This window comes from Dendropsophus ebraccatus, chromosome 15 (assembly GCF_027789765.1).
Source record: "Dendropsophus ebraccatus isolate aDenEbr1 chromosome 15, aDenEbr1.pat, whole genome shotgun sequence".
Classification (NCBI taxonomy): Eukaryota; Metazoa; Chordata; class Amphibia; order Anura; family Hylidae; genus Dendropsophus; species Dendropsophus ebraccatus.
In genome coordinates, this window is record NC_091468.1 from 38742869 (window position 1) to 38768579 (window position 25711).

General features: G+C 43.9%; 1 protein-coding gene across 1 annotated transcript; it reads left to right on the plus strand.

Moving 5' to 3' along the window:
• The first annotated feature begins 1646 nt into the window (after nt 1-1646).
• On the plus strand, nt 1647-25514 carry DSTN (destrin, actin depolymerizing factor). The gene is made up of 4 exons (XM_069954930.1): nt 1647-1745; nt 13892-14172; nt 20889-20965; nt 23442-25514. The coding sequence occupies exons 1-4, from the start codon at nt 1743-1745 to the stop codon at nt 23549-23551; spliced, it is 471 nt and encodes a 156-aa protein (XP_069811031.1). The 5' UTR covers nt 1647-1742; the 3' UTR covers nt 23552-25514.
• Nucleotides 25515-25711: the final 197 nt, after the last annotated feature.

Genomic DNA, 25711 nt, shown 5'->3' on the forward strand with positions numbered 1-25711 from the left:
AAAGGGGTAAATGCCTTTTTTAGGTGCAGATGGGGCAAATCGGCGTAAAAATATTCGCGAATGGTATTTTTGCAAATATTTTTTTCGCATCTGTGCCACCTTCTCCAGTGGGGCGGAGAGGGGGCGTTACGGGTGGTGCGGCAGCACGCAGAGGGGGCGTGGCCTCTGTGTGCGCCACATTTATAATTTTTTAGGTGGAAAAATGATACTGAAACCTACGCCAGCTCTGAGCTGGCGTAGATTTCAAAGGTTTCGCACTGACGGGCTCCGTGCGCACGGGATTTATGTAGAGGTAGTGCGCCTCTACATAAATCCCCTAAGCTCCGGAGCTGCAGGGGCATTTGTAAGCCCAGCGTAAAAAACGCCGGACTTCATAAATGTCCCTCATAGCATAAACTCTGGCCGGGATTCCTGGCGGCCACACAAAAATCTGACATGTCAGTTTTGTGCGGCCGCTATTCACTGAATAGCGGTCAAACAACACTGACAGTCCACACAATGGAAAGTGCGGCTCCGGCTGCACTTTCCATTATGTGCTATGGTGAATTGGGATGTGGGCGCACATGGATGCGCCTGCATCTCAAATCAACAGAAGTGAAGTTCATCCTGCCGCTACTGCTGTCCCGGGCGGGATGATCTTCATCAACACCGGACGTTCTGTGACCCGGGCGGGTCACAGAACGGATGGTGTTTTACAGTGTGTGAACCAGGCCTAAAGAGGGATTTGTATAGTTTAAGGCTAGTTTCACAGTTTTTTTTTAAAACTGCCACTGCAGTTTTTGTGCCAAAGCCATAAGTGGATTAAAAAGGAATGGAAAATGTAAAGTAAGGACGTATACTTCTGCTTCCTACTGGATCCACTTCTAGCCTTAGCTAAAAACTACGGTGGCAAGTGAAACAAACCTAAAAACACACACAGTTTGTGAAGTACTTAGAGGGATAGGAATCGAGAATACAAATAGAATAGAGAATAGAGGATACAAAGAAGGACTTACATGTCTCTCTCCTGCTTGGGCATTATCCCCCTTTATTTCTGATCACCTGTGCTTGGCTTTCCTCCAAGAATTGAGTGCTGTACGGATGCATTAGGGAATCAAGGAGACAACTTTTGACAAGAGCAGAGGAGAAAGGAAGAAAGGGGTATAATTCTCAGCTGAATGTCTCAGCTCCTTTGGGGGTTCTAGCATCCAGACACACATCAAAGCATCTGACATGTCACCATGACATATCAGAGGGCTGTAAAAATATATGCATCCTTTTAATCAATGTATACTGTATGTCTTATATACAAAGCTGTATATTACTATAGGACTATAATAAATAAAAAAAACTAGTATAGTATCATGTTATATCTTGATATACAGTTAAAAATTCACAAAAATCTTTTTCCGCCATTCGACTTAAGTTTTAAGTCGTACGTTACGGAAGCAGCTTTTTACTCTTAGATAATATTCCAAACCTCTCAAAAATTTCACATGAAAATTAGTAACAGGTAAAACAGGTAATTCAGCCCTTTTACAGCAGCGTCTCCTCCTCTTTTGTTGTCAATAGCCTGTAAGCTAGCGACACCGCTGCGTGACTAAGAGCCATGCCTAGTGATAGGCTGTTATCAGTGATATTGTATGACCCTCCTGAACACTTCACCTGCATCAGCAGGCGCAGACACAAAGGACAGCCCTACATCTCCAGTCCCTGACAAGTTCATCCCAGACTGTGTGTGCCTGCACTAAACCACATCCAACATGGTGAGTAATGAGAAATAAACAAAAAAAGATAATATATTTTTATGTCTATTTTTAAACTTAATTTCATATTTTTTTTAGCATATTTTTGGACATCAATGCGTGAACCTATTTATATTCATGTATTTTTCCAGTGCAAAAAAAATTCTGAGTGCAAAATACATGTATTTATTTTCTTGTTGCTAAAAACAATTACAGTGTTATTTTATTCATTGTATTTATAATTGACGTTTATTATAAAATATATGGCCCTAAATATTTACTACAAAAATAAATGAATTATGAAATAAAATAAAGTTTTTAATATAAGTCGTGCAGAATTTTGGAGTAATTCTGAGGATATTGCGGGTCATGCATAACCATGGTAAGAAGGGGTTCCATATTGGGGCACCCTTACTTGTATTAGTCAACTAATACTCCTTACAAGTTCTTAGTAGAGTTGAACAAATTTTGAGCATGCTTTTTCATGCTGTGGCTACAGTTGGATGCAGACCTAGGACGTCCTAGAAAACATGAATACAGCCTATGGCTCTCTGGGGCTGCATCCAACTTCAGCAGCCACCACTCATCAATTGCTGCACGTTCGGGTCCGGACAGCCCCAACTTTTTTGTGTTGCTAGATTAATAAGGATGTTTTTACTGCTCATTATTATATCTATGACCAACATATTCTTCAGTGCTATACAGAGATTGTAATCAGTTACACTTATATCAGTCTCTGCCCCTAGTAAGGCTCACAATCTGAAGTTCTGAAGTTTTTGGGTGTGGGAGGAATGGTGGAGGACAATCTCCCTGTAAATCATGACCTTGGTGGGATGTAAATCTAGGATCCCAGTGCTTCAAGGCCACTGTTGTTACTACTGAGCTGCCATACTGTCCGCATTAAGACTGTTTTATATGCTAGGTTCCCACATATGCACTTCAAATGCACAGCCATTTCTCCACCAATAGCCGCGCAATGTTAACGATAATCCCGGCAACGTCACGCAGCTATGGAGGGAGAATGGGGGTGTGGTTTCCATTGTGTTCGCCTTCCGAACATATATTTGGAAATATAATCTTATAGTATTATGCCGCATGGCCAGTTATCACAAAGTGTTTCTAACTACTCTGTAAAACTCTACATTTTGTATTGAATTGTATAAGACCACATGTAAACTTCATGGCCACCTCTTTCGACTGGGTCCTTAAGCTACTAGGTGTGTAGCACTGGGCGGTGATCACCAGCATTGCAACACCAGCCCCCATAGGGGGAGTGACCCAGTAGGAACCAAGGCAAAAAAAAAAAGAGGAAACAGATATTACGTTTCAAAGGTCGATACAGCCTTTAAACACATTTTCCAGGAAGCCTATAGATCGATGCCACAGATTGTTGGCACAGTTGACTGAAGCAGTCACTTTTTTTCCAGGACTATTTATTGTGTATGGGGTTGACCTACTCTCACCTGATTTTTTATGCCTGATCCTATTTTATTCTTAAAGAAAAAAAAGCCACTATTAGAGGTGTCTGGCAGCAGCTTAAAATTCTGTCTCGATCAAGAACACGTGAAAATTTGTCCGTACAGTGGTTATATTAGTGTCCGCCAACAGCAAAGGGAGCCTGTTATCACATTCTCAAAGTTTACCTGAAGTACGAGTCATTGGGGTAGTCCTCGTGTCTTCTTCAGGTCTTTCTGGCCTTGTTTCATAGATCTCATCCGATACCCAAAAAGGTAGAGGTCTATTGATTAATGCTGGTGAGGTGGGAAGAAGCCACCTGGGACGGCCATGATGATTTGTGGTTCAGGCGGCTTGACTAGTGACAGGTTCACTTAAAAGGTGTACTTGCATCTTTTCTGAATGGATTCATGCATGATTTGTTTAAAAATATCTATATTATATGGATCGATTAGAATTTTCACTTATGCGCTAATAAGCTCAGTAGCACTGTCTTTTAGGTCTTACTAGTTTACAGTAAATTTACTGTGAACACTGACACACAGGTAAAGTATCAGGTGGAGGTGGATGAAATGTAGCATAACAATACTGCTATATTTGTCATCCACTGCTCATGGAAAGCTGGCTGACAGCCCCAGTGAGCATTATAATGACATATCACAACACTTGTAGAAGATGCAAGTCGGCACTACAGCATAATATCAAAAATAGTATAGAGAACCATGCGCCATAATTCCTTCCTATGGAGGTTCTCTAGTCCAGGTCCCGCAGAATCCAACGTATGAGAAGATCATACATGGCATTCACCATTTCTAGTTTAAAAGTGACCTTTATTCATGGCATTCTGGGTAATTTACATTGACAGGAGTAACACACAATAGAAGTCTTGCCTACAGCAGTTTCGTGTCCTCAAGCGCTTTCTCAGGGCCTCAACAGTTCCACACGTAATGAGACCAATAGCGACTGTTCATCAGGTCTTGCTGGTTTATGAATAGTATAGTAAATCTGTCGTGAGCTTTGACATACAGGTAAAGTACTAAGTGGAGGTGTATGCAGGGGCGTAACTAGAAATGGCTGGGCCCCTTCCTGACTGACCACTAAGCCATCAAGTGTAGTCATAACTGCATAACTGCAAGAGCTGGTCAGGAACACTTGCAGTTAAAGGGATGTTTTGCAGAACCCGGCAGGCCTGCTCGGACACTGGGTGCTGCAAATGATGATGACTCAGGGTGCCCACTGTATTGCAGGAACAGGCCACAGGGGCCCCCTTATGCGGCGGGCCCCATAGCAGCTGCTATGGCTGCTACAGTGGTAGTTATGCCCCTGGGTGCATAAAATGTAGAGCAATGTAGCTATATTTGGCACTCAGATTTAATTTTAGAGTGAAAAATCAGGGCGCTTTCTGGTTTATTTTGGGCAAGCATAGGCACAACACCACTGAGCACTTGTACAAGGTGCATGCAGCTCACAAAGGACCGCCAGCTGACCAGGGTATATGGACTGGAATCCGATATGGCACCCCGACCAGGCTCAAAGCAACAAAAACATCATGTGTATGGCAGTGCAATGGATCACCAGGAAACCACTCGAATACTGACAGGTGTAGACTGGGTATCCAGAGGGGTAAATTCCAAGTAGTAAAGATTTATTTAAAACACTTGCAGCTCATTTCGACTCTTGAAATCATGTGGAGCCTTCCTCAGGTATAGCAACATAATGAACCCCACTCCTTTAATACACTCCATCTGCTGGGACCCCACTTGTATTATGTGTCAAGTGGCAACCCACTTATACCATAAACATATATCCACTAAATGAACACAAACATAAAATTACATATATAAAACCATTATATAGATAGCAATATCAGAACGCAGGTTACAATGGTGCACAGCGCAATGCAATGCGTAAACTGCGTTTTAATATTGAAGGGTTCCCAGCAGATGGAGTGTATTGAAGGGAACCTGTCACCCTGGGAGGGCGGGCCAAACCCACCCCAACCATGGATAGAGCCCCCCCCATACTTACCCCCTCCTGCTGGTCCCACTCCCAAGCCTGATGCTGTGAAATTACCACGGCTCCTCTGCGTGCTCGTTATGCAAATGAGCAGAGATAAGTTTGATGCCCATAGTAAATCACTGCTCCAGTAATTTTCTATGGGCATCGGACTTATCCCTGCTCATTTGCATAACGAGCACGCAGAGGAGCCGTGGTAATTTCCCAGTGGTGGGACCGGCATTGGGAGTGGAGGGGGTAAGTATGGGGGGCTCTATCTATGAATGGGGTGGGTTCAGCCTGCTCTCCCAGGATGACAGGTTCCCTTTAAGGAGTGGAATGCATTATGTTTTTAAAGGAGAAGTCTGGCGCAATACCATTTTTTGGAAAAGGCAGGGGCAGTGGGGAAAATAAACAACTCATCTCTCCCTGTGCATCTCCAGGATTGCATGACTGCTCCAGGACCCTTGCGGGGCTACGGGATCTCTTCTGAGCTGACGTCATGACCCGACTCATAATAGACTGGCAGCTTAGCCAGTCAGTGGGCTGGCCGGCATTTTTCCCCTCGTCGTGCCAGCATGTCTGGGGGGGAGGTCCCAATCGGTAAGTGACAGGACAGGCAGCGTTTAAGGGGTTAATGATGGGCCACGTGATCGCAGCGGCCAGTCATTGACGATGTGGACCTGGCTGCTGATAGCAGCTGGCCCTCAACTGCTATGAAGAGTGCTCAGCTCCTGAGCTCGTTCATAGCTTGGTACCCCGGCGCTAAGGCCCAGCCTGCGAGGGTGTTCATGTATGCCCCTGGTTGTTAAGGGGTTACTATGTCTGTTTTAGTAAATACCTATATCTATAAAATATCAACTCCAGAACATCTTTTCATCTAGCCAACTGGGTGTTATCAGCAAGTAACACCCATCTGGCAATTTAGTCATACATTTCTGGCTCCAACAACAGAAGAACGACACATCACAAAGCTATAAGAAAAGATGCTCCAGAATGTTTTTTCTCATGGGGATAAAAGGATTTACTAAAACAGACAGGTCAGGATAGCATTTTACATTGAATGGAAACACTACTCATAGGAGATCTCACCTCTTGTACGCAGTTACCACAAAAGCTAAATACTGTTAGAATATAATTTGGACTGAAAGTTTTTTTTTATTTTTTTAATTGTAATACATTTTAAATACTTACAGCTGTGCAGCGTATGTCACATGAGTGTTAAGGAGGTGAACATACTGCAAGGTGAATAATTTATCAGAGCACCAGGTGCACCATCGACGTGGAACAAAGAAAGCATCTGCATAATTCAAGAGGGAAAATATGCATAAACCACGTAAACGTTTTCTTTGTACAAAGTGCATCATAAATATTGTCAGCAATCATAGGTGCACGGTGCACAAGGAACATCCTAGAAATGACAGGGTACCTTGGCTACAGAACCATCATTATTTACACTGGGTTTGCATACTACAGTGATGCAGGTCTCATTGCTGTTCGAAAATATTTTACAAGTAGATCTTACAATGAGATATTCATATAACAACATGTTCATAGCCTTGAGTGTGTGAGATCATTGATTTATTCATACGTCACTTATGAGTAGTCATTGTTGTACTGTGTGTCACGTGCATATGAGGACCTCACAATACAGGATAGAAAAAGCTCCATTTGTTTTCTTGGTCACTTGATGTTTGATAAACTTAAGTCTCTTTTACATGGGGCGACTGAGAGGAACAAATGAGCACTTACAGCAAGCGGGTGAGTGCAGAGGGAGCTGGGGGGGGGGAGTGCACCGAGGTGGTCACTAAATCGTCCGGGCAGCCCATAGCAGATGGCAGCGGTCTGCTGCCACCGCTCCTATTCATAGTAACATAGTAACATAGTAAACAAGGTTGAAAGAAGACAAGAGTCCATCAGGTTCAACCTAGGAAAATCCTACTGTGTTGATCCAGGAAGGCGAAAAACCCCTACGGGGCAGAAGACAAACGCCCCACCACAGGGAGAAACTCCCCCCCCCCTCCCCCGACTGCAATGGCAACCAGAACAATCCCCGGATCAACGTATCACCAGAAATCTAATGCCCATAACTTGTAATATTATATTTTTCAAGAAAATCATCCAGGCCTCCCTTGAACTTATTTAATGAATCAGCCATGACAACATCATGTGGCAGAGAGTTCCACAGTCTTACCGCTCGTACAGTAAAGAACCCGCGTCGATGCTGATGATGAAATCTTCTTTCCTCTAGACGTAGAGGATGCCCCCTTGTCATTGTTACAGACCTAGGAGTAAAAAGACCACTACAAAAATCTCTGTACTGTCCATTTATATATTTGTACATTGTGATCAGATCGCCCCTAAGACGTCTTTTTTCTAGCGTAAATAACCCCAAGCGTGATAACCTGTCCTGGTACTGTAACCCACCCATTCCCTTAATGACCTTTGTTGCCCTCCTCTGCACCCGCTCCAGTTCAGCTGTGTCCTTCTTATATACCGGTGCCCAAAACTGTACACAGTATTCCATGTGTGGTCTGACCAGTGATTTATAAAGAGGCAAAACTATGTTCTCATCTTTAGCATCTATACCTCTTTTGATGCACCCCATTATTTTATTAGCCTTGGCAGCTGCTGCCTGGCACTGATCACTAAAGTTGAGTTTACTGTCCACCAATACCCCCAGGTCCTTTTCGGAAGTAGTTTTACCCAGTGTTTTATTATTTAGCACATAACTGTACTTATTATTTCTATGGCCCAAATGCATAACCTTACATTTATCCACATTAAACTTCATTTGCCATTTCTCCGCCCAAGCCTCTAGCTTCTCCAAATCCCTCTGTAATATGATATTATCCTCCTCTGTACTGATTACTTTACCCAGTTTAGTATCATCTGCAAAAATGGAGATTCTACTCTGTAGCCCCTCTACAAGATCATTAATAAAAATATTAAAAAGAAGTGGACCCAACACTGACCCCTGTGGTACCCCACTAGTAACTAAAACCCAATCTGAATATGTTCCATCAATGACCACCCTCTGTTTTCTATCACACAACCAGTTACTTACCCATTTGCATACGTTTTCCCCGAGTCCCAGTATCCTCATTTTGTAGACCAACCTTTCATGCGGCACAGTATCAAATGCCTTTGAAAAGTCCAGATACACAACATCCACAGCCTCCCCCAGGTCACTCCCAGGTTCCACGGAGTGACGGCAACATATCGCTGCTATCATAGTCTTTTGTCTTTCAACATGTTAAAAGACAATTTGGCTGAAGATGTTGAAGGACAAATGACTAACAAAGCATTGATCTGCTGCCGTCGTTGCGTGGATCAGGAGCGGCGGCAGCAGACCGCTGCTACCTGCTATGGGCTGCCAGGATGATCTAGCAATCACCCAGGCAGCCTCCCCACAGCTCCCCGCGGAGCCCCCTGCACTCACCTGCGGGGAATGAGTAGCAAATGAGCACTGACAACGCTCGTTTGCTCCTCCAGTCGCCCCGTGTAATAGGGGCTTTAGGGTGTTATTACAGGGGCCCGATAATAACTGTAAACGAGCGCCAATCTGCTAGAACGGCTCTCGTTCACTGGGCCTATTACATGGCCTGATTTTCGTTTAACAAGGGCTGCATGGACATTGTTACCGATGTCCTTGCAGCCCTTGTTTAAACTTTATACATTACCTATCCAGGCTGCAGGGCTCCTCTTGCAGTCTTCTTCTCCCCGGGTCCCACGTGCTCCAGCTCCAGAGCGGCCTGTCTCAGCTGGCAGGCCGCTCAGCCAATCACTGGCCGCGGCGGTCCCGGCTAGTTATTGGCTGAGAGGCCTGTCAGCTGAGACAGGCCGCTCTGAAGCTGGAGAGTGCGGGACCCAGGGAGAAGAAGACTGCAAGAGGAGCCCTGCAGCCTGGATAGGTAATGTAAATCGTCAGATGATGGCCGCGCACCACTATTACACATGGCGATGCACGGTCGGCGCCCGACAATTATAGGTTCAAACCTATATCAACGATCAGACCGATTCGTCCGATTAAAGCTCCGTGTAATAAATACAACGATCAGCCGATGACAACAATCATCAGCTGATCGTTGATCGCTCTGTGGAATAGGCCCCTTAGTCTTGGAAGATCCTTCACTAATTTTAGCCTTTCAGTAAACATAGTGGAGACAGCTAAGACATAGTGAAATCACAGATGCTTTCAGATGATTATCTTATTTTAATAAAGATAATGTAGGGAGACGTGTGACAATGGATAGCTGATGTGGGAGCCAGTATAACAATGGATGAAATTATTTTATAGTATCCTTAAAAATGTACTGATCTTCTTATAAATGGGATGAAGCTAACCTGAGTGTCTCTCCTTGAACCAACTGTAATTGACATTTTCCTTCTTGATTCCACTAGGCAGTTTTTAAGGCGTATCTATTCCCCAGTAATGTTCTCCAGGTTTTTGCATTATCGTAGTATAATGGCAGAGTCAAAGAGAACATTTTCTAAGTCTACACTGCTTAGAGTATAAGTACAGCATGTGCAATCCAACCTTCAAAGGTATTCACTGTGATACTAAAGGAATATAAAACATTGGCGCACAGCCTAGGAAACCATTCAGTCTTTTCAAGGAGGGTGACCCAGTCAATTGGTTTTAAATTACTCTCCGGTGTTCATCAATGGGTTTCACTGTCTTAAGCTCTTTTCAGAGTACTAAATAACAAAAAAGTGATTTTCAGATCACTTTCTATTGTAATTCTGTATTTTACTAAATTGAATATATTACCAGCAGGGGCGTAGCTAGGGGTTCAGCCTAGGGGGGGCGAGTGAGTCTGAGTGGGCCCCCAACCAACCTTGCCCATAGGGAACCTAAGCAGGTGACAAGGCTTTCTGAATAATAAAGGGAATATTCTTCTACATTACTCATAGTGGATAAGGATAAAGAGCAGTGTAAGAGGCTTCTGTACATTTCACATATAGAACCACAAAAAAATGTAAAGTGCTTAAGATTAGAAAAATATAGCTGCCTTCTTCCACAGACAGCACCACTCTTGTCCTCAGTTTGTGTGTGGTATTCGACGGAAGTGAATAGTGCCAAGCTGTGATACCACACACAACCTAAGAGCAGGGGTGGCGCTGTTTTGGAAGAAAGCAACTATGTTTTTTTTTCTTAATTCTGGAGAACCCTTTTAACCAGATTATCTTTGCCTAAAAATAATAGTGGTAATAGGTAATATGTTTTTAGACATTAAGGCTATGTTCACACTGCGTATGAGTCCGGCCGCATTTCGTACGCCGGCGTACATGTGCGGCTGAAACTGCGGGCATGGGAAAAATCGGCATGCGCCGGATGCGTACGAACCGCGAACATACGCCCGTAGTACAGTTATGCTTCCCTAGCATGTTTCGAAGCGATCTGAGGCAGGTCATTTACTTGGAAATCTTCGCCCGGCCCAATAAAACTCACAGAACCTTTTGGATCGAAAAATCTAGTTCAATTTGGCTGAAATAAGTACTCTGTACGGGACCGCATGGAAATCCACGGCCGTGAGTTTCAACATTTCCGTCCTCAAACAATGGTCTTGTTCATTTTTCACGGCCCCGTATACGATCCGGCCGTAAGCATCAACCTCAAAACTACGTGCAGAAACATACGCAGTGTGAACATAGCCTCAAAGGGGTGAGCTGGTTGTGATCATACATGTGCAATCCAAGATATGTGATGAGCTGCTAGATATCCATTTCCTATCTCTATCTATCTATCTATCTATCTATCTATCTATCTATCTATCTATCTATCTATCTCCTATCTATCTATCTATCTATCTATCTCCTATCTATCTATCTATCTCCTATCTATCTATCTATCTATCTATCTATCTATCTATCTATCTCCAATCTATCTATCTATCTCCTATCTATCTATCTATCTATCTATCTATCTATCTATCTCCTATGTATCTATCTATCTATCTATCTATCTATCTATCTATCTATCTATCTATCTATCTATCTCCTATCTATCTATCTATCTATCTATCTCCTATCTATCTATCTATCTATCTATCTATCTATCTATCTATCTATCTATCACATTACAGGAGGAGATATACCACATCACCACAGGTCTTTCCTCATCGCTCTGCAGGCTGTCTGTAAAAGAAATAGCTTTTGCAGACAGCATTAACCTCTTAAGGACATAGGACGTACCGGTACGTCCTATGTCCTCATTAGCACTTCAAAGCGGGGCCGCGCGGCGGCCCCGCTTTGAAGTGCCGCGATCCCGGGTGCCGCGTGTAGCCCGGGACCGCCGCTATTAGCGGGCACGGTCCGATCGCCGTGCCCGCTAATTAGCTAATCGGAGGCAGCTGTCAAAGTTGACAGCTGCCTCCGATTACCGGAGGCAACGTTTCCCTGGTGTCTAGTGGGGGAGATCGCTCCTCCGGGACCTTGTCCCGGAGGAGCGATCTCCGTTACTGATGCCGGCCGGGGACGCGTCCAAGATGGCGCCGTCCTCGGCTCGGCACTCGTTTGTTTCCGGCTGCAGCAGCCGAAAGCAAACGAGTGCCGATCTCATGGATCTCTGCAGCATATCTATGCTGCAGAGATCTCTATGAGAGATCCAAGTGTATATACTAGAAGTCCCCCAGGGGGGCTTCTAGTATATGTGTAAAAAAAAAAAAAAAACTTGTTGTTAATAGTAAAAATCCCCCTCCCCTAATAAAAGTCTGAATCACCCCCCTTTCCCCAGGTTTTAAATAAAAGTAAACAAATAAATAAATAAATAAACATGTTTGGTATCGCCGCGTGCGTAATCGCCCGAACTATTAATTAATCACATTCCTGATCTCGTACGGTAAACGGCGTCAGCGCAAAAAAAATCCCAAAGTGCAAAATTGCGCATTTTTGGTCGCATCAAATCCAGAAAAAATGTAATAAAAAGCGATCAAAAAGTCGTATATGCGCAATCAAGGTACCGATAGAAAGATCACATCATGGCGCAAAAAATGACACCTCGCACAGCCCCATAGACCAAAGGATAAAAGCGCTATAAGCCTGGGAATGGAGCGATTTTAAGGAATGTATATTGGTTAACAACGGTTTGAATTTTTTACAGGCCATCAGATACAATATAAGTTATACATGTTACATATCGTTTTAATCGTAACGACTTGAGGAACATGCATAACAAGTCAGTTTTACCCCAGGGCGAATGGCGTAAAAACACATTTCCCCCAAATAAAAGAAATGCGTTTTTTTTTTTCAATTTCACCACACTTTGAATTTTTTTCTGGTTTCGCAGTGTACTTTATGCAAAAATTCAGCCTGTAATTGCAAAGTACAATTAGTGACGCAAGAAATAAGGGGTCATGTGGGTTTCTAGGTGGAAAAATGCAAGTGCTATGACCTTTTAAACACAAGGAGGAAAAACCGAAAACGTAAAAAACGAAAATGGGCCATGTCCTTAAAGGGTTAAAGAGTCACTGTCGTATTTTTTTTTTTTTTTTTTTTGCAGAAATCAATAGTCCAGGCGATTTTAAGAAACTTTGTAATTGGGTTTATTAGCCAAATCTGCCATTATCTGCATGTAAAAAGCCTTTTCCCAGGTCCCCCCCCTCCTTCCTCTTTTTCATCCACTCTGAAAAATCTGAAAATTGTGACTTGTTGCAGGAGACGTCCCCTGTCTGTTCTAGGGAGAGGGGAGGGGGGAGGAGGAAGAAGGGAGTTAGCCGGCAGCAGAAAGCAGATAACAGAGGATTACAGGCACAGAGCTGGGTGACAGCTGTAATCCGAGCTCAGACAGGTCACTGGTGATGGTCAGAAGAGATAACGGGTGAGGGATTTGTAGATTAACTCTTTGTTGTCCTGTTTTGGTCTTTTCTTTAGCTCTCTCCATAGGAGAACAATGAAGACAGGGGGGAGAGTTTCAAACTGCTTTTTCATGATAAAAATGCATTTTTCGAATAATAAACCCAATTACAAAGTTTCTTAAAATCGCCTAGACTATTGATTTCTGCAAAAAAAAATTCACGACAGTGACACTTTAAGCCTCTGAGACCTCAGTGTGCCCCTGCCAGTGTGGGCCAGTAGTGGATTATAATAGGGGCGTTTCGGGCGGCAGCCCGGGGCCCTGAGCTCCTGGGGGGCCCATGACCACCCAAAAAGACTTATACTTTCAGTGGTGTACTGTCTCCTGGCTACACTTCCGCCATGATTTGCAAAAAATCACTGTTTTTTTATGGCAATTTTGCACAAATCAGGACATCATGACATTATCTGTCCTGTACTATGAACGCCAGGCTAGTGTCGCCATAGTTACAGTGGGGTGGGGGGGGGCCCAGGCTTGGTGAACAGCCCGGGGCCTATGGTAAAGTTAATCCGCCCCTGGTGTGGGCCCAGGAGCCACTGCCCCTCCTGCACCCCCCAAATTTCGCTTATGATTACCAGTCTTTAAAGATTTGGTCTGCAAAACTAATTTTAGGATTTTAAAATATTTTAAGTATTAAAATAAATAGGAGTAATGTCTGCATATTTTTTACTTTACATTATGCTATATCTGTTCCTTTGTGAGCGTAAGAATCCAGAGCAAGTTATCCGCGTGATTTCCGTAGTGTGCACATACCCTAAGAGGGAATTTACAATATCATCCATGAACCAATAAGGATGAATGAATTTTTTTGTAAACTTTTGTAGACTATTAGTAATTGTGCATCTTGCTCTTTACCCAGGCATCAGGTGTCCGAGTTGATGATTCCGTCGTCAATTTGTTCCAAGACATGAAGTGCACAAACCCTAGGAAGACCAATAAGAAAGTAGTTTTCTTTGGCTTCAGCAAGAATGAGGATTCCATCGTTGTGGACCCAGGGAGAGAAATTTTAATAGACGATGCGTCTAATTTTTTCCCACGTTTGAAAGCACTGCTTCCTCTTAACAAATGTTGCTACGTCTTAATGGATATTAACTATTTCAATGGAGAAACAGATAAAGACGAATTGATTTTCATTATGTGGTAAGTTCACGATTTGAACAATAAGTTGTTGTTTTTTGAAAGATGCCTCATGATTGCCTGTAAAATGAATTACTTTTATGCTAATGTTCTAGAAATAAGCTACTTATAACCAGAGGCTAAGCTATAAGGTAGCGGCAAGCTGTAGGGTAGCGGCTACAAATAACACCAGTAATACCTAACAAACAGGGGTGTTGCTAGACCTCGAAATTGGTCTCACTGGTCATATCATTAAACCAATACTCTATATGCAGTTCTCTGTACTATCCACAAGCTTAGATGCTGCACATTCAATATATGGCTGGGGTTCACACTATGTATAACACCGGCCTTTCTGTGACCCGGTCGGGTCACAGAATGGCAGGTGTTACTGAATATCATCCTGGCCAGTACTGCAGTATCAGCCGGATGATCTTTGTTTCTGGTGAATTCAGATGCAAGCACACACGTGTGCGCCCACATCCCAATTCACCGCTGCACACAATGGAGCGTGTGGCTGGAGCCACATGCTCCATTGTGGGAACTGTGGAGCCATGCGGCCGTATTCAATGTAATTTTTTTGTGTGGCCAGATGGAATCTCAGCTGGAGTGTATACTATGGAGGACATGTGTTGAAAAATTTCCCCACAGCTCCGACAGTACGGAGATTTATGTAGAGGCGCACTGCCTCTACATAAATCCTGTGCGCATTAGTGTGTGCGCCAGGAAACCTACGCCAGCTCAGAGCTGGAGTAGGTTTCCTGATCATTTTTTTTTTGCGAAAATAATGAATTAAGTGGACCCTAAATCCGTGCCCCCCCCGTTACGCCCCCGCCCCCTTGTGAATGGGCGACCTGTTTTACTTAGGCCGTGTTCACACTTCAATGATTTAAATTCACAAAATTCAATAGACTTACTTATTTATAGTGTGCTAAAGATCACCTATACAAGCCAAAAGCTATTCCTATCATCTGTAAGATGTGGTAGTGGAAGTGTCATGGTTTGGGTCTGTTTTGCTGCATGTGGGCCAGTTTGCCATCACTGATAAGACGATGAATTCTAAATTATACCGGCAAAATCTAAAGCGAAATGGCAGGACATCTGTGATGATGCAGCAAATGATCTGTCTGTGGATGATGCAGGACATCTGTCTGTGGATGATGCAGCAAAACCATATTCCTAAGCATACAAGTTGTTCTACCAGAATAGGTTAAAGGGTTGTCCGAGGAGCAGAAGATGGTTAAAAGACTTCAGCCATATTGTGCTCGCCTTTAAGAATAGGTTAAAGTTTTGAAATGGCCAAGTCATAATAGTCCTGACCTTAATCCAACATTATTGTTGGAGAAGTACCTGAAGCAAGCATTTCATGGAAGGAAACCCACCAACATAGCAGAGTTGTTGTTGTTTTGTAGTTAGGAATGGGCTTCTATTTCTCCAAGCTGATGTGCAGGACTGATGAACATATATTGAAAATGGTTACATACAGTTATAGACTTATAGACTTGTCATGTTCACACAACCTTTTTTTTGTCCATATTTCGACCTCCTTTTTTTGGATGGCTGTCATTTATTGACAGTCGCATTTCCGTTCATGTGGAACGAACGTCGTTTGTACAGCGTGTGAGCATAGCCTAAAGTGAAAATACAGATGTAATTTGCATAATGCAGCCGTAGTTATCTCTTTTTTTCCCTCTGTGTCTAGCAAAAGTATAAGGAAGAAGAAACCATTATGGTTTACTAGAGATGTTAAGGCTATAGTATAGGAAAAATTATACAAAAGGAGGCAAAGCAGACTATAAATGCTGTCTAAACCTCAAAAAAAGGGTGAAATGGCAAAATCTGTTAAGGTTAAAGGCCAGTTCACACAGAGTAAAACTGGTGGAATTCTGTGGCGGACTTCTCTGACGCAGAATCCCTCCAGCCTCCGTGTCATACTGGCAGTCTATGGGAGGGTCGCATGCCTCATCTCTCCACACCTCTCCGCTCAGAAGAATTGACATGTCCATTCTTCTGCGCGGAGAGAGGGGGCGTACAAGCCTCCCATAGACTGCCCGTATGACACAGAGGATGGTGGGATTTTACTCCATGTGAACTGGCTCTAAGGTCAATAAAATCCATTAAATGGAATGTGTCATCAGAAAATAACTGATTGCTTAAATAATGTTTTTATGTTAAACATTTTTTAAAGAATGTTTGCTGACATTTTTTCCAATTTTGCATTTTCATTCTCACCACTGGTGCTAAGATTAAGATGAGACTTCCTGTTGTGTCTGTAGTGATAAGAGGAATCTGCTGTAAAGTGATCTGTACAGCATTGCAGCGTCATGTGACACCAGTAGGTAGATAGGATCAATACAATAGCAGCTCCCTGTGGAATGACCTTTTCAAAGATCACAGAGCACGCTCAACAATGTTTTACATTTATCTCAAGGGAATACATCGGTCTATTGTCGTCTGTGTCCATGAGTCTTGCTGTAAAGCATGTCCCTAAATGCTTTAGGCAATATGGCAGCCCCTATAACAATGTACACAAAGTAAAATAAATACAAATTAGTCAGAAAATAGAAACAGATTAGAATAAAAGAACACATTTTAGTATTTGATTCTAATCAGTAAAAGAAAATTTAGATGACACATTCCCTTTAAAGGACAAGTGCCATGAAAAACTTTTTCCCAGTAATTGAAGCACATTACAAAGTTATATAACTCTGTAATATGCTTCAATCACCTATCTGCCTCCCTTCCCTATCTTTTCCCCCCTCCACCCCCCACCAGGAAGTGTCCTAACTCACACAGACCTAATTACTGCCGTCACCGTCACCAGGCAGCTCCTTCTTGTGAGGATGAGTCATCATCAGGAGGGCTGCTCTAGGTCCTGTTACAGCAGCCTCCCCAGTCTAAGTGATGGCTTGCAGTTGTTCAGCCAATGGGAGCTGAGCAAGCTGAGTCACCTGACAAGGGAGGGGAGGGGGGAGGCTAGTGTAACAGGAGAAGGAGCTGAGAGAAGAGCTTGGTGACGGTGACGACAGTCATTAGGTCTGTTTGAGTTAGGACACTTCCTGGTGGGGGGTGGAGGGGGGAAAAGACAGGGAAGGGAGGCAGATAGGTGATTGAAGCATATTACAGAGTTATATAACTTTGTAATATGCTTCAATTACTGGGAAAAAGTTTTTCATGGCACTTGTCCTTTAAGGAGGGGAAAAACTTCAGCATTACAAAGGTAAGTAATGAGGACAATACATTCATTAGCGGAGATAAGGTGGTCGCTGACCATTTGAATTGCTACTTCTGCTCAGTGTTTTCAGAAGGAGGCCTTCATAATCACAGTGTGGTTGGACATACATAGTATTGTGTGTGTGTATATTATAACCAGTACAGAGAGATGTGTGTAATGTATGCAAAGCAGAAATGTACAATATACATAGTCCAGAGGTGTGTGTATACAAACGTATAGTAGTGAGTATAACTGCTATCTTACTCTTATTGGGAGCCTTCTCTGCAGTTTCTTTCAGAGTAATATGTGGTAATCCAGGGGTGCTAGGTGTTAATTGCAAGGGACGATGGTATAGGACCACTGCAGTCACGGGGCTCAGAGTGGTAGTAGCCCTCCGTAGGTCCCAACACATGCCCGTTAAAGGGTTTACCTAGTGTCCCCTGAAGTGCGATGGTGCAATTGAGAAGGGCACAGAGTCCAAGATAACTTAAGCAGAAACCACATTTACTTGGCAGTTTCTTAACGGAGCAGCACAGTAGTTTCTCAATGACCAAGTATACACTGTGCGTTTTGCGCTTGAGAGTGGTGGTTGCCAGCAAGTTCCCTTTAAGTGATATAGGAGGCACTGTAGAGTTACGGAAAGTCTCTGACAGTTACTTGAGAAATTAAATCTTGTAGTTGAGGTATGGGGACTACCAAGAGGGGGGGCCTGTCCAGAAGCACAATGTACTCTACTGTTGAGATTCTTATAACCTTGTCTTGTGGTGCATGACTTGAATAAAGAAAAATACCCGTACTCATGGCTGTGAAGTTCCATCTAATGCTGGTGAAGATCACAGAGTGATGTCTGTGATTTCAGATCTAGTAATACAGGCCACAAGTTTGAATGACTGGGCAGAGTCCTCCCCTTGGTTTAAGTCAGAAAGAAACCAGTGACAGGCAGTGGGGTACGTTGGCTAATCACACTTATCTGCTTTCACGATGGTCCTTGTGTAGACTGAAAGGACTGGAGAGACTTGAGATACTTGAGAAAGAAATACTTCCCAACAGAATGAACAGGTGTTCTCAACGCTGTGGTAGTTTACCCAAGTTTACCCATTCTTTACTCTAGCAGGCCGTAGCTTAGCTGGCAGTGTGGTGCACTGCGGTGAGGCTCGACCGGTCACTTGCTAGATGGGGAAGTGTGACTCCACTGCAATAGTGGTTGGTCGGGAAATAGCTCAACCAGATGTTAGGTTGTTGTGACGCCAATGCCGGTTGTGCACACAGGTATGGTGGCACAGCTGCTTTTATTTTAGAGAGGCTGGCTATACCCTTTCCCCTGTGGTTAGTGACCTGCCAGGCTGCAAAGGAGTCCCTTGAGCACTTATTACAGTGGTCCTGAGTGGAGTGGTGACCCACCAGGACTAATGGTACCACCACCCGCAGATAGGGGAGATAACCCAAGGGAGGTGTTATTACTGTGTAGGTGCTTGGATAAGAATCACAAGAGTCCTGTTACAATAAAAAAAAACTTCTTTACTGCAGGAATACTTGATACAGTAGTATACAATAGACTTCTGACTTGACAATAAACTCTGGACTTGACTGATAAGACTTGTATTAAGAGCTTGAGAGATATAATAGCTGTGCTGACTTAGTTGCGTGTGGAGAAGTAGAGAAAGTTAAGAGAAGTAGAGAGGAGGAGGTCGAGAGAGTCCCAACCTAATGTAGTACTGTGCTCTGCCAGAACTTTAGAAGTAGAATACTTGAGAGTAGATAGAATATTTGTGCCTGTGTTTTGACTTTTTGGTTTTTGCACCACCTATTGCCCACCAGTGTCAGGGCGACCCATCCTAGAAGGTGACACAAGCCCCAGACCTTGTTATCTGGGTTGAGCAGATCGGTCCGAATTTATTGATTACACCCATGCTGCGAGATAGAGTACGTAGGCTTCTAGCAACTTTGCTCTATCCGGATCAGTTCCTCTGTTATAGGATAGCGTCCTGCACCTTTTAGATTTGGGACGATCCCTGACTTGTCCTCTCCAAAAGAATCTAACATTGCATAGTGTGTAGAAGAGTTGCTTTCAAGAAACAAGTGTCCGTGCTTCCCATGTGTGTCTCTAGACTAGACTACACTGAACTTGTCCTCTCTGCTCAACAACGTGACTACGACTCACTAACACTTCCTCTTTCATGTGACTACCTCCTACAGGGTATGTAATACCTGTCGTGAGTGGGTGAAAAGAGAGTGTCAGAGAAGAAAGGAGAAAAGAGATAGGTAGAGAAGAAGAAAAAGCTCTCACTGGTGCACAAGTCACAAACAACAATAACCCCTTGAGTACTACAGCTGTGCAACACCTAGGTACAAGATATACATACTAGCGACATCTAGTGGCAAAACTTAAATACGACTACATCACCACTCACACTTGGAGTACAGGCTTTTGCGAAGGGTGTATCTACTAGCAACACCCATGGTGGGACACCACAGCAGGAACTTGTAAAGGAAAATAAAGTTTTAGTATGTACTGGCTAATGGCCCTCCTCTCCACACTGCACTAAACTGAGCCCAGGGCTCTGCTTACCAAACTTACCAAAGATGAGGCTGGGACTAGTTTCCTAGTTCAAGCAGGGAGCAGAACTAGAAGGAACCTTCTAGAAGAGCCTGTGATAGGCCCAGAGTTTGGGGAGGAGGCTGGCAATTTGCTCTCACTTGAACAATTAACCCTTAGGTTTACTTCAACTTGTATGCTGCACAGAAATAGTGCCATCTTATGGCCAAAAGCAATAGACACTTTCCCCTAGGACACCCTGCAATAGACAATTCGATACTGATGGCAGATCTGGTAATGATTCAATATCTTTCTTAAAGATAGGCAATCATTTTATAAGGCTTGGATAACCAAAGGCAGACTAGCAGACAGACATACAGATGGGGGTGGGGGTGAGGTATTGATTTGCCTATCTGGTAATGATTCAATATCTTTCTTAAAGATAGGCAATTAATTTATAAGGCTTGGGTAATCCAAAGGCAGACAGGAGGCAGACAGACGGGGGAGGGGGGGGGGGCGGGCACCTAATGTCCCATAGCATTGCTCCTGGGTCTAGTTGACAGCCCCAAGTGTTCTGCAGCTCTTCCAGTTGCAACGCCACATGCCCAGCAGAGTGATTGCTTGCTCAGCCAATTACTGACACCGCCCTACTCACTGACTGGCTGAGCCAGCAATCACTCAGCTGGGCTACAATGTTGCAGCAGGAAGAGCTGGGTACATGATGTACATGGATTTCAGTCAAAGATGACAGCCAACAACCATCAATGGGACCCGGGAGCAGCGCAACAGAGGCAAGGAGATGGGTGAGTTTACTTGATTATTATTCTCTTGCACCCCCCAGCCTGCCGTTTTATAATTTTGTGCGACTTCCACATGAATACAAATGTGGGGAACATTGATCAAGGTTATGCCGCTTTTCACAATAACTTACTTTTGTTTTCTAAAATGTTGCTTTAAATATCAATACGTTTTTGTCTTTGTCTTATATAGGGCTCCAGAAGATGCACCTGTCAAACAAAAGCTCCTGTTTGCAAGCTCAAAAACCTATTTAAGTAAAATACTTCAAGGTATGTATAGATTTAATGGGTTAATTAATAGGCCCTGTTCTCATCGTGTTACAGCTGTCCAACATATATGTCTGATAGAAAGTGTGTGGCGCTGCAGCGATAGAGGTAGGCGGACAGTCCTGTACCTGCCCAGGCAGCTGATGCTGCAGATTAGCAATCAGTAGCTTCCAGGTGTTACATGCAAATCAAGGGTGGGAGATTTAGGCTACAAACCCACTTGGCGGGTCTGCAGCGAGTCCTCTTGCTGCGTATTTGCAGCGAGACTCGCTGCAGATCCCGGCCCTATACTTTTAATGGCAGACAAACACGCAGCAGGTACATCCCTGCTGCAAGTTTGTCTGCAGCCCACCCCATTAACCCCGCCGGAGCTGATACTTCACCTGATCCCGGCTCCGGCGGTTCCCAATGTCTTCAGCAAGCCGGAGCGGGGACCAGGTGAAGTATATGCTCCAGCCAGCCGCCCGCAGCCCCTTTAACACCTCCCGTAGCCCAGGCCGCCTGATCGCCTCCTGCAGCACCGATCGCTCGCACGCCCCCCAATCGCCCCCCTGCAGCCCCGGCCGCTCGATCGCCCCCCTGCAGCCCCCATCGGGGGGGGGGGCGATCGGGCAGCCGGGGCTGCAGGGGGCGATTGGGGGGGGCGTGCGAGCGATCGGTGCTGCGGGGGGAGGCGATTGGGGGGGGGGGCGTGCGATCGGTGCTGCAGGGAGGGGGGGGGGCATGCGATCGGTGCTGCGGGGGGCGATCGGGCGGCCTGGGCTGCGGGAGGTGTTAAAGGCGCTGCGGGCGGCTGGCTGGAGCATATACTTCACCTGGTCCCCGCTCCGGCTTGCTGAAGACATCGGGAACCGCCGGAGCCGGGATCAGGTGAAGTATCAGCTCCGGCGGCCGGGGGGTTAATGGGGTGGGCTGCAGACAAACTCGCAGTAGGGATGTACATCCCTGCTGCGTGTTTGTCTGCCATTAAAAGTATAGGGCCAGGATCTGCAGCGAGTCTCGCTGCAAATACGCAGCGAGGGGACTCGCTGCAGACCCGCCAAGTGGGTTTGTAGCCTTAAAGTGAATGTATCATCAGGCCCAGGCTGAAGCACTGAAGGCTGGCCGACCTACCCCAGTGGGAGAAAATCCCCACCCCTCTTTGATACGGCTCCATTGATTCTAATAGAGCCGTGTCATAGAGGAGCGGGGGTTTCCTCCCACTGGGGGTGGGTCGGCCCGCCTTCAGTGCGTCAGCCCAGGCCTGATGGTACATTCACTTTAAACAAGCAGCTGATGCTCCCTAGCTGCCAGTAATAGTTTTTGTTTTCCTGACTTTACCAGCGTTACCCTGTGTTCCTTCATCCTGTGTACCAGCTAGTGTTTCCTGACCGTGGCTTGTATTCTCACTTTGTACTTTACTCTTGACTGTGTCTGACCTTGGCTAGAGTCACTGTATTCCCTTGTCATTCTGATTTTGTATTGCATTGTCTTCTTTGGCTTTGATCACTGGTTTGTTATTGATTATGGTGTTTGATTTGTGGCGCTTTACGCATCTGGTTGTTGCTGACGCGGACTGACGACTATTCTCCTTGACTGGCCCTGCGCTTAGCAGCGTAGGGACTATTGCCCAGTTGGGGGCTGTTGCCTAGGGCAGTATATCCAAGTAGGTAGTGACAGTGGGTTGGGTTCAGGTAGGGCTCACTGTTCCCCTACGGACCTAACGGTATGAATTGTTTGTTGCACACCTCAGCTTTGAAAACTGTACTTGACTTTTCTATACAGTAAAAAGGACAAAAGGGAGAATTCCTGGTCAGGCACTACCCTATCTGGCACTGCATTAGACATAACACAGAGTGCAAGTTTACCCAATTTATTAATTCTAATTGAGATTTAGAAAGTTTAGACCTAGCCTTGATATGCCAAGTTTATTAAAATTGCTCACGCTCCTAACTTATAAGAAGTCAGTCCCTAACAAACTTTTGACAGGCAGCAAACAAGCAAGCATTGTTTACCTCTCCTGGTGCCCACGATGCGCCGCATGACTGGCCCTGGGACCCCCCCCCCCCCCCCCCAAAAGGCATTTTCCCTCGATTTGTGATAATGTCACAACTTGAAATTGCTCATTCTGGCTGATTGACAGCTTTCTCAGCCAGTGACTGGAGTGGTGTCCCGCCCCAGTCACTGACTGGCTGAGCGGCCAGTCCATTAGCCGATTGGTGACGTCTGCTCTGGTGGAGATCCGGGAGCCTGGCGGTGGTCCCAGATAGGCTAACCGACCCTGGAGAGGCGAGGGGAGAAGTGAGTTTGTACAGTTTGTTATCTTCCCCCCTGCCCCTGCAGTTTAAAAAAAAAATCCTGGCCAGACTTTTAATAAATATGATGCACACCATCAGTAAATCTGCCCCCCCAGTATTTTTACATGACAAATTCTGGGTAGTTAGATTATGCACAATGAATTTTTGCACAGAAATGACAAAAAATCTTCCTTCTTGTTTAGGAGTCTACAAAAGTTGGGAGATTCACAGTCTAGATGACTTCACCGTTGAAGCGCTGGCGGACAAACTTGCAGGTCGCAAGTGTAAATCTGTGGAAGGATACCGTGTATAGAAATATAGTGCCAGTAACACACTAGCTGCTGACAGTGGATCTAAACCCCTTTTGGAAAAGAATAAAGAATAATTTTAACTTTTTTCCAGCTCACACGTCAGACCATTTCTTTCTACTCATTTAAAGGCCATACTGTTTCTGTGTTTAAAGGGTTTTTCTAGGGTATTGGTAACTTGGGAATTCGGAAAACTTTGTAAACAATACTACCTTGGCGATGGATTATCTTTGGTGTTTATTGTCACCATAAATAAAATGTCACAGAGTGGTGTTGTTTACATATGGCCGCAGAGGGCAGAGAGCCAAATCCTTCATAATGGCCACATGGTTAGTGCTCTGTTTTTGTTGTTGGGTGTAAAACATTCCATATAACAGAGGTCTTTTCCTTATCCATAGCACTGGACTCAAAAGCATTCGGCAGAAAATAAATGGAGCAGTTGCGTTCCCATGATCAGGATGGGTTATGGCCTAGACCCCAGCGATCAGCTTGTTATCTCCTATCCTATGGATAGGGAATACCAAGCCCAGATCAGAATACCTCTTTAACAACTTAAATAGCCCATTGGAATGTTACGTAATATAATAGATCTAGAAGATTTGTACTGTAAAGTACTCAGGCAATTTTTAAACATACTGAACATACTGCCAAGTTTTAACAGACAAGTGTTTCTCAATGTTTTCATAATACACTCCCCCTAATTTTAGGATAGTATCCCACAACTATGATTAGGCACATGAGGTTAGTACAGTTACTGTCTACAGACATGGAATGTATCCCCCTGGAGAACATGTACCATCTGAGATCCTAGATGATAGACCACAAAGGCCTGGATTTTTACAAAATTCAAAAAATTGCACGGGCATATAACATGACCTTTATTTGAAGACGAAGAAGTGCCGCAAGGTTGTAATATAAATCTTATTCACATTTGGTCTCAAAAGATCGCGTTGTACAACCATTTACTGAGTGTATGCATGTGCTCTGGATGTGCCCCCACCGTATACCTAGGATATCTGTATCAAGATGCAGTCCTAATATATACTCTATATAAATTATATTTTTGGGTTTAGGTTCGCATTAGGCCTTGTGTTTTATAAGGTGGTTCATATATTTTCCTATAAAACCTACAGATTTTTATATTTTACAATTCTTAGTAATACAATGGATGCAAATACAGTTCTTATGATAGTTTGCAGCTACAGATAAGAATGCAAATGTGTATGGTCATGCTATATGAAGAAAGAATAACCGCCATGTGTTATAGACAGCTAGAAAATAAGTGTCGCTAATAAGAACCTATCAGCTTCCTGTTTCTTCTGTTATCCATCGGATTGGCTGTCACTGAGGGTCTACACAGAGTGACTCCTAAACAACCAGACAAACTTTAATAGATTGCCCCAGTTTTTGGGAAGAAAACAACAAGCAGTGTATTACCTTTATACTCTACTCAATGGTTATGGAATCCACCATGGACCTAAAGCAATGTATTCCTATAGCCACTCTATTTTTTTGTGGAATATTGGACATCACAATGAAGAATTTTCTCACCATCACCTTTTACTGAAGGAGAAAACCTGAAAACACATATTATCTGACCTATCATTCAACAAGGAATAAGTGACCAAGGCGGGAAGCTTTATGGTCCCTCAATCCATAGAAAATGCCTCACATAATGTAGACAACCTGGACAGCTTTATACTGTTAATTATTGTACGCCAAACTGAGTAGTGTTTGCAGTAAGTAATAGAAATGGTGTAGTTATTATATGTGGTTGGAGATCGAGCTTTGATATGAGTTTGCAGCCTTACACTATGTCCACCAATAGGAAGATTCTATAGCTAGTCTGTGCTGTATTCTTGATATTTCTGTACGTTCATTCATAATGAAAAATATGTCAATGTTCAAAAGTCACATAAACATGTACATTACTGGCAATGGACAAAAGAGAGAAGCTTGTAAGTAAAATAAAATACAGAAGATAGAAAGAAATATTGAATCTTGTATCTTTATTACATCGAAGTCACATTCACGATAAGTCATGTTTTTTTATTTTCAGAAAGTTCATTAGTTGTATATTTGTATAGACATAATTTATCAAACATGGTGTAAAGTGAGACTGGCTCAGTTGCCCCTAGCAACCAATCAGATTCCATCTTTCATTT